We start from the raw sequence: 10,505 nt of genomic DNA, 5'->3' as shown, positions 1-10,505 counted from the left end.
TTTTTTTTTTTTTTGTTTGTGGGTCCACATGTACTTTTCACTAGATTACAAAAATTCTCATGTGAAAAAGTAAATGAAGCATTGGAAGTGATTCAATGATGGAGAAGACAATGTCACTATGGAAAACCGTAGATATATATAGCACAACTTTATTAGTACATATGTAGGGCATTAGGGTCACTTGTCTAAGTGAATGTCCTTTGTTTTTCTCAAACCCCCCTTGGAGAGAGAAAGAGAAAAGAGAGGTTTTCCATCAGTCTTATAATATAGGACCACTTCCATTGTGGTACCTTTTAATTTTTTCTAGGTGTTCAACACCTTCTGTCTCGTCCCTATCACCTAAAAATATTTATTTGTTCTTTTTCTTTTCAATTCAATAATATATATATATATATATATAGTTAGAATAAAGTAATTTGATAGGTATAACTCATGAGAAATCCATTTACCTCTTATCTAAAAGTGTCATTGTCATATCCAATTATTTGGTGTGCTTTGAAGGATGGCCAATAATATACGTGTGCTCATTTCACCCCAAAAAAAAAAATATATATATATATATATATATATTTTATGGGCTTTGAAAGATGGAGCAAAAGCAAATAGCCCATGCCCATTTTGTTAAGAAAAAAATCTCACTAGACTTGGGCTAGGGCCCAATTAGGTTTTCTATCAGACTCAGTTTGGCCCAATCATGGCCTGGATCATACACATCAATGAGCTTGGGTTGTTTTATGGTGGCAAAAACTACAATTAAAATACTGATATGCTGACGTGACCATCTTCTTTCTGTTTTTTTTTTTTTTTTTTTTTTTTTTTTTTTTTTTGGGTAGATACCGTTTCTTTCTGTTTGTTGGAGTGGTTTTCTGGGTCACCAAAATTATGCTAACAATATTAAAGTTATCAAATTTAACTTTGGATTGTGGTATATTATAAAACAATAATGCTTCAATTGGTATCCAAAATCTAGTAAGAGAAACAATATTACTAGTTTTACAATGGGATTAACTGTAGAAAAGAACTGACCAACTCACTGACATGCAGGCTTGCAGTTTTTGTTTTTTCCTTCTTTTTTGTTTTTTTTGGGATGTGGAGGTAGGTTTATTGAATTTAACCACCCAACCAGAATGATTAATAAGCAGACAAAGCGGAAGAATATCAAAGTGCAAACCATTTTACTTGTAAATTTCAATTAAAATTTTTTTAACTCCAAAAAGTAAACAAATTAAATATATATTTTTTTCTTTTTAAAAGAAAAACTTAAATATCCTCAATTTTGGGTCCTGGTTGCTACGTTCATGAAAAGATGTTTATATTTAGAAATGTAAAGAATTATGCTTTGCGCGTTTCTGACATCATTAGATTCACAGCAAGATTGGTGATTAAATTTTGGTATGAAACAAAACCAAATTGGTGGGTTTTCTGGTTGAGATTCGGTTCCCTTGACTATAAGCATGAGGCTGAAAAATAATTAACGCTATTAATGATTCTGAAATTAAAAATAAAAAACAGAAAACGGAAAATAATATTTATTTGTCAAGCGAACAATACTGTGTTTTTATTGCAAGTGAACCCATGACCAAACAACCTCTAATTTTTTTTTTTTTTTTTCCCGTCCTTAATGTTTTTATCAACTACCATGCAAAGCCTTTTGATACTACCCTTTGGGCCCAAAAAAAAAAAAAAGAAAAAAAAGAAAAAAAATAAATAAAGAAGACAAAATAAAAAATAAATAAATAAATTCCGAACATTGTAACAATATATATATATATATATATATATATATATATATGTATACAACATTGGAAACATTAGGCGTTTATAATAGACGGCATTTTTTGTTTACTTTTAAGTTCCCAGTCTTGTAAGGCTGCTAGAAATAGTAACTATGATGGATCTGTCTTAATTTTGATTTAAATGCAAGCATAGTGTTTATTGAAAAGTATTTGAGAAAATGGAATTGGAATACAAAAACCATGCTCATATAAAGGTCCATTTTTAGTTGATCAAACCCACCAATTTTATTTATTATTAGGTACTTATGTATTTAATTTAATTAATAAATAAAATAGGTGATGCCAACTACAACATGATAAATAGCAGCCATCAATATACTTTTCTTCCCCACCAAACAAACCAATTGAATGATGGAATTTTTTATTTTATTTTATTTTTTTTATTTTGATTCATTCGCTCCAAACTAATAAAAGTTTGTGTGCATGCACGAACTTTTTTTGGTAGGCTGCTTTACTCCAATTGATAACAAATTGTTGGATTTCCTTGTTTAAGTCCGGAATATCCAATTAGAAAGGAGCAAAAAATGTACAAACATGTAAAGTAAATAAAGAGGTATAAAAAAACAACCTAAAAGAGAGTGACTATTTTTGTTTAATTTTAATCAAAATTTAAACAGAATAATAGACACTTACTGAGTGCCATATTATAATTACATGTCCCATGGAAAAAAAGAAAAAGAATAATTATATATATATGGAAATTTTATGGTGAGAATGGTCTGTATAAGGACCGCAGTATCAGTGATGGTTTTTTATAGTATTAATGATGATTTTTTAAAAAATCATCACCAATACTATAAAAAACTATCACCAATATTATAGCCCTCATGAATACCGTCCGCACCATAAATGGACTTTATATATATATATATATATTATATTTGAAAGTGCAATTTTAGATAATATATATAAACCAAAAACCCATGATTGTGGAAAGTAATAGAAATTGAGAGATTCTACCATAAAGGAGAGATAAAAATAAAAACCCACTTATCTAATGTGTGTGTGAAGGATGAGACTTTCGAGGGGTTTTTGTCTTCGTGATGTTGTTTGCGTGGGGGTGGGGGTGAGGTTGGTTTCCAACATTTTCCAACACAAAAATTAAAGAAACAAAAAAGAAAAAAACAAACAACTAACCCATAATTAAAGGTGAAGGTGGACATGTAACATTCCTCCTTTGCCTCTCTTTTCTCCCTCTCTCTCTCTTTCTCTCTGTTTATTATTATCATTGAATTCCTCTGGTTTCCATTTCATTTTCTCAAATGCTTCTTTAGTGGGGGGTATCTGATTGGGGAAGCCACAGCTCCATTTTGCTTGCATTTTCATGGGCATTCTCTGATTCTGCACCCATTTCCTGAACCTATATCTCATTCTTTTATTGCAGGTGAACCCATTAGTTTTCTCATTGCATTTCACTGTATATATATATATATGTAAATTTCAATTAATTTTCTTTCTTCTGTTCTATCCGTAAGTTTAAAAGCGTTTTCGATGGATATGCTTCTTCTTTTGGATTTTTAACATATTTTCTTATCTGGGTTTTATATATATGTATAGGCAGTTTTTTCCTTTTTTTCGGGGTGTGTGTGTGTGTGATTTTACTTTTTACGCATATATTCATGCATATAATTTTCTTGTTGAGTTTCTTTAGGGACATAATTTCTTATGGTGATAATTCAGTTAGATAACTCATTCCATTCCATCTCAGGTTTCTGTCTCTTTGAGTTCTGTTTATGATATATTATAACAGCGGTATATTTTCTTTTTACCTTTTTTTTTTTTTTAATTATTTTTTCTACACTGTTAATAAAAATCTGAGTCTTTTCATGATGAAGGAGAAGAACACAAGGGGAAAATAGAAAAGGTGGGGTATTGATAGTAAGAAAAGAAATAAACCGTAAATATGTCTCTAAATACTGCTTAATGGTCATAACATATCTGTGAGCCTATTCCAATAGTTCAGGATTATGTTTCATTGAGCCAGTTTCAAGCTTCGTTAATATAATGGGTGATCCAAAATATATCGTTTATGGTGTTATTTATATCTATACTGTTGGAATGAACTTTTGCATAGCCCTTAGACATGGATGCCTCTTTCCTTTGGGTTCTGAAAAATTTGCATTTCGCGAACACTGTCTATCACATTTTGGACTTTTGATTGTTTTTACCTGTATTGAAATTAGTAGAGATTTTTCTGGTTTGAAGGTTCTGGAGATGGAAGAGGCAAACGGAGCCGAAAGTCATTCGACATCAGCTGCTGCCTTTGTAGAAGGAGGAGTACAAGATGCCTGTGATGATGCTTGCAGCATATGCCTTGAGGAGTTCTGTGAAAAGGAACCTTCAACGGTAAATTTGTCTAAGATCTAGTTATGTTGATCCTCTATCTTTGTAGAATGCCTGAAAAGTACTCCACTTTCTCTCTTTGAGTTGCACAAACGTATATTAGAATCTCGGCACTAATAAAATGTGCTACATTGGATGAGTTTGCCTTTTAATTCTGTTATCTCTTGCTTTGCAGATGACTAATTGCAGGCACGAGTTTCATCTTCAGTGCATTCTTGAATGGTATAATTATATTATATTAGAAGTTAAATTACTGTTTATTTTTTGGGTTAGTTGTGCATTGGACATGCACATTGAGGCTAATATCAGTTTGTTGTTTAAACATTCAATTCTATCAACAATTTTCTTGATATTTTTGATTTCATAACTAATCCACTTTGTTTGTGTCAATACATTTTAGTTGACACCAAACAGTGATACAACTCCCAAGATGTTTTGGACTGCTATATTTCATTTTTATCTTTGTCTTAAAAGTAAATAATAAAGGCTTTAGAAATTATGAGTGTGGATAGTCCTTAAGGGACAACCGAGACAGCATTAATCATCCTGCTCATGACACATTGGGTTTGTTCCAACAAACTTGATTATTTAGATCAATTGGAGGTTCTAATAAACATAAGGAGCTAATCGATGCACAGAGAAAGTTGAGGAGTTGATCTGCAATTTAGAGTTGACCTTGAGTGGTACTTTTTCTCTTTCCTTTAGGCAAACACAGACCTGTATGGAGAGTAAACAGATGGTTGTGCTTGTGAGTGATATCTTATGTCAAATTTGAATGTTTTAAGCTTTTTGATAGTTCCATCATTTCCGAAAAGAAAAAGGTTCCACTTCAAGTATTCTCTTTTGGTTACTCAACTAAAAAAACTCATCCCTTAATTCATCAATCAGGTTGTATATTCTCTAAAAAATATCAGTGCTAATCTTTGGCAGATCAGCTACTTAGTTGTTAACAGATGAGAATTTCAGGGAGAAAAATACACGAAATCTAAGTTAACCATGATTTGCAGGTGCCAGAGAAGTTCTCAGTGTCCCATGTGTTGGCAATCCATTAGTTTGAAGGATCCTTCCAGGTTCATATTTATTTTCCCATTTTTAGTTGTTTTGACAGTTACTTGTATCAAGTTCTGTAGACTAATCTAATGTGCATAATTTTGACAGTCAAGAATTACTCAAGGCAGTAGAGCAAGAGAGGAGTTTAAGGGCTACTCCAAGAAATGCCACTATATATAACCATTCTCTTGGTGGTTTTGAAGTGCAGCGTGTTAGTAATTTGTCAACACTTACTACTATTTGCCAAAGACAAGAGGAAGAAATAAAAAGAAGAAAAACCTTTCAAAGCTGTGCTCTTATGAATCCTAATGTGATTTATGGAATCAATGCAGTTACCACTTGGTGCTAACAATGCTGAACTTGAAGAGACAATAATGCATCACTTGGCATCTGCCGCTGCAATGGGAAGGCCCCACAATATTGGTAGAAGGGAAGGCCAGAGGATTCGGATATCTGCTCGTGGTCGTCCTCACTTATATGTATATTCCGCTCACCCTAGTGCACTTCCTTCAGGTTCTGTTTCTGCCTCAGGAGCAGACACAGAACCAGCAGCAATTGCTGTAGCTAGTCCTTCTACCCCACTTCGATCTAGTGGTGATGAACCATCAGAGCAGACTTCACAGTATCATTTTGTTCAGACTGATCGAAATTCTTCCTTAGCATCTGGATCAAATTGGCGACCAAATCGTAGAGCAATTTCCTGTATAAACCGGTAGTCACCATGTTTCTCTCTTTTCCTCTTTTCTTATTGCACATCATGGTGTAGATCATTGCTTATTTAATGCTTATTCTTTTTGTAACAGCTCTGCTAGTCATTCTTCATCACTTAATGAAGATGATGAAGCAGGACCATCAGACTTTCATTCATTTTCGGAGTCTCTGAAAAGTAAATTTAATGCAATGTCAATGAGGTATGATGAATTAGAAGCTAATCCTGTTCATCTTGATGGATATGGTGAGTTTGTTGTGGCTGTGAATGTTTGTATATCACAGGTGTGCTAATCTTCAAATTTTTTTATTCTTGTATGTATTTAAGATACAAAGAGTCAATATCAAAGAGCACAAAAGGGTGGAAGGAGAGGCTGTTCTCTCGTACCACTTCCATGTCGGGTATTGGTTCTGAAGTTCGGAGAGAAGTGACTGCAGGAATTTCTAGCATATGGGAGCGGTTCGAAACCAGAGCTGTTGGTAGAGCTGACCAAGTTTCTATGGGAAATAACTTGGCTGATGGTTCCTCTACAGAAGGGAGCAACCAGAACAATGGAGAGAGACGTGGAAGACACTCAGTGACTCAGAGAAACATACCTACTAGTTGTGCTGCAAGTTCAGCTTCAGGCTGAGCCTGAAAAGTGTTTCAGCAATCGCATCTATCCTCAGCATTTCAATTTTTTGAAGGTAAGTTCATATTATTGTACTGTCATCTTAAGAAACATTGAGCCTATTTTGACTTTATGCATATTATTAATCCAAAAAAGGAAATAATATCTGGGTTTGCCTTTGGGCATTTAGGTGTAACCCTTTTCTCCAGAGACGAGGTGCTGAGGAACAGATGCTTTTGACACCACAGAGTTAGAGCATTTCGGGTATGAAATTGTGATGGGTGCATCCGAATAAGAGAGGAAGCCTGAAAAAGCTTCCATTTGGACAGAGACAGAGAAGTAAAGATGAGTAGTTTCTGTGTAAATTTGTTAAATATATAGCGCAGGATATATCTATGTTTTGAACTATATGGATGTTCAGAACTTAGCATTGGTTGTTTTGATTCTGAATATTCAAAAGCTTTGATGGAATTGGAAACCTCTTCACAAATGTGGTTTTGAAGCTTGCTTTTTATGTTCTTGCATCATGCCGTTTTGATTCAGTGAGTTCCAATGTGGGAAATAACACACCGTGAGATAAAATACTATAAAAAGTTTTAAGATTATATTAAAACATATGTTTTTTAGGTGTACAATGCAATTGTTAAATAACATATGCTAAAAAAAAAAGAAAAAGAAACAGCTAATGGAACGAGAAAACCATATAATTTATAGCAGTATAGATTTTTAACCTCAGGATTCGGATATTTTTTAAGAATGTATCTCGGAGATTAAAATATTTTCCCATATGAAGTGATAGCGTCCAAGCAAAATTCCTCTTCCCAAATTAAACAATAATTGGACGTATAACTAAATTTTTACTTTTAACTTCTATGGCCAACTCAAATGGCATTGATCACGTCTAATAACCCTCATATTCTAGATTCAATGAGGTTTGGTTCTAAAATTCCACCCCTCCCCCAATTTATCAAACAGACAATCCTATGCCAAAATTAGATTGACAGAGGTTGCATAAAGAACAAAGAAGACCACGTTCACCGTTACCATTTGGAGGCAAAAGTTTATTGCAGAAAGAAATATTGAAAATTTGCATTATTGGGATGCAAAAATCAAGGGTCAACACCATCAATTTGCTGAATTAACTTCAATACTTATTCAGTAAGTCATATTTAATACGATTGATATATATATATATATATATATGTTTTTTATTATATATTCTCTAAGTGTTGTTCATGTACTGTAAGTAAGTAAGAGACTATAATAAAATGTAGCCTTCACCACTTTAAATCTAGTGTTATTTTTCTCTCTTCTATTCTCTTGTTTGTCCATATTTTATCAAGAAAGGATATCTTAGCATGAGGCACAGCCTTATCCACCTCATTATTACTCTCTGTCTCTTTATGTTGCTGATTTTGAAACCAAAAAATTCATTTTCTTTCTCACTTGGGATTTATATTAAAAATAAATACTAAAATGCATGGCAAAATCAGCCTATAAGTAATAAATAATAAAGCTTTCGTGTTAAGTAACAGTTTCCATGCCATCTGAAATTGGGCCTCTCATGACTTTGGAGGCACCGGCCCAGTGAAGAAGGTCCAATACTAATGTTCTTCCGCGAAACCTCCCGCCGCTGCTTGGCTGTACTTCATGATGTTGTACGACACCACCTACCGAATCCGAAGTTGTTGTTGTGGCCCTTTTAGCATCTCTCTTTTTATTGCTTAATTTTGCCCTTTTTTTTAATATAAAATTTTTTCTTTTTCTTCCTCACCCTCCAAATTTCTAAGGAAGTTTCTTGGTCTGCCTATATGTTATTATTAAATTTATTAAAAAAAAACATTATTAAAATGGTTATGATTATGTATTTAATGATTTTGCTTTATAAACTTTAAATTCAATATTTATATTTCTATTTGAGGAAATATGGGCTATAAAGTAAATGAAATTATTGCATTTTTTTTTTTTTGGGGGGGCTAGCACAGGATTTGATTACTTTATAGTCATCTTTAGTTTCGATATTCACCTTATTTTACATGTGTTCGAATACTATAATGCGAGTCTATTGATGGCTTTTCATATGGGATGTTCATATAAGACTTAATTTCATATAATAATGTGAAAGACACTTAGGGTGTGTATAACATTTCACTTTACGTAACAAAAAGGATGGGTGAAGTTAAAGAATAACTATTGTAAAATGACATAACTTGCTATCATACAATTTTTTGTAAAAATTTTCTCTTCTAGAATATTTTTTTTTCCCTTGGCGGTGGCTAGTTTGCTAGTTTTCATGGAATACTACTCACTACCAAACACACACACACACACACACACATATATATATATATATATATATATATATATATATATATATATATATATATATATATATGTGTGTTTATATTTTAAAAATAGCATTTTGTCTCTGTAGCTACAATGGGTTTGAAACTTATGCATTAACCGGAACTACAATAATAGTAATATATCAATTTCTTAATATATGGTGTACCATGCCCTTTTTTTTATTTTTATTTTTAAATCATGTACAACGATTTCATAGTTTAAATATCTCTGAGTAGGTATCAAGGAAGAAAAAAAAAAATCTCTTAGCACTTAGAAGATTTTAATTCCTAATTTTCATAAGTTTAACTCTTTTGGCATGTGTAGACATATCCTTATTTATAAGAGTTAATTATGTTGTTTTAGCATATAAATTTTGCATTATCTAATGCAAATGCAACTTTTTATTATTATTATTTTATATCATAATGAGAAGAATTTAAATTCAAAATTATTGTAGGAAAAAAAAAAAGTGAATTTACAATTGGATTGTAAATGCACCACTGCAGGCCAAATACACCTTTATTTCACTCTTTGGAGCGAGGTTTTATTGATAGCATACCATCCATTTAATACTATATCGGTCCATTCCAATATAAATATAACCCCCAAGTGGCAATTGTCTTATTAATTTATTGTTAAAGCCACATTGTTAAGTACCATGAAAAATATTTATGTATAGATAATTAAGGGAAATCTCAAAAAAAGTATAAAAAGAAAGAAGGACATTATTTAAAATATGGATGTGAAAATATTTTTGTGAGACTTCATGACAAACAAACCACCACCAACTCAATCAAGAGCCATCTAACCAAAACATCGCAATCTTTTACCATTTAAATCTCATAAAATAGACCAAATTTCAAAATCTACATTAGTTTTTGCATCAATTTTGACCGATAAACTTTATAGAGATTGCACTTTTAAGCAATCGGAGGTGTCATCTAAGTTTACCACTTCAAAGCAATGTGATTTTCACTTTCAATTCTTTTGGTATATTTTCATAATTATTATTATTTTTTAATTCATAATTAAATATAGAACTGACAATTAGATTATATCTTCTTATTAATCTATTGCCTTTTTTTTTTTTTTTTTTTGGGGCAAGTCAGCATAAAAAAAGTTACATCAATATCAAACGACAACATTTAAAAAAAAATTAAAAAAAATTCCATGAACCATAACTAGTTCTCAAAATGACAAAAGTAAAGCTCAGTGGTTAGTACACCACAGCCCGGCCAATAGACGCTGCGTTCGAGTCTTGGGGGGGTAGCGGATGCCAGGGGGCATAGCGCCAAAAAAAAAAAAAAAAAAAAAAAATGATAATAAGTACAATTACTACTGTCATTTGAAAATCAGAACACGTGTATTTAAATAATTTACCAAACAAAAATTACGTAAACTATTAACAACAGGGACATTTTTTTTTTTTTCAGCGTTATATATAAGATATACAATGATCTTCGCTGTAAAACCATTAATGCAGTATCACATTATTTGCAAATATAATAATCTGAAATAATATTCACCAAGAAACATGAAAAATCTTATTTACAAAAAACAAAAAAGAAGAAACATGAAAAATCTATTCGTATTAATAATTACATTAATATTCAACTGCTAATATTTTATATATTATTTAAAATTATAAATG

General features: G+C 31.9%; 1 protein-coding gene across 2 annotated transcripts; it reads left to right on the top strand.

Annotated features, from left to right (window-relative positions):
* Positions 1 to 2,833: 2,833 nt before the first annotated feature.
* On the top strand, positions 2,834 to 7,032 carry LOC107433585 (E3 ubiquitin-protein ligase RHF2A). 2 transcript variants are annotated; one of them, XM_048466179.2, is made up of 10 exons: positions 3,515 to 3,548; positions 3,632 to 3,660; positions 4,002 to 4,142; positions 4,315 to 4,361; positions 5,147 to 5,209; positions 5,298 to 5,400; positions 5,522 to 5,901; positions 5,993 to 6,100; positions 6,226 to 6,584; positions 6,699 to 7,032. In XM_048466179.2, the coding sequence occupies exons 1-9, from the start codon at positions 3,530 to 3,532 to the stop codon at positions 6,527 to 6,529; spliced, it is 1,194 nt and encodes a 397-aa protein (XP_048322136.2). In that variant the 5' UTR covers positions 3,515 to 3,529; the 3' UTR covers positions 6,530 to 6,584; positions 6,699 to 7,032. The 2 variants fall into 2 exon arrangements, with proteins under 2 accessions (XP_015900367.3, XP_048322136.2); XM_016044881.4 differs by lacking the exons at positions 3,515 to 3,548; positions 3,632 to 3,660 and adding an exon at positions 2,834 to 3,180.
* Positions 7,033 to 10,505: the final 3,473 nt, after the last annotated feature.

This window comes from Ziziphus jujuba, chromosome 11, assembly GCF_031755915.1.
Source record: "Ziziphus jujuba cultivar Dongzao chromosome 11, ASM3175591v1".
NCBI lineage: Eukaryota > Viridiplantae > Streptophyta > Magnoliopsida > Rosales > Rhamnaceae > Ziziphus > Ziziphus jujuba.
Note: the sequence above shows the minus strand (reverse complement) of the source record. Positions and strands in the feature narration are given on the sequence as shown.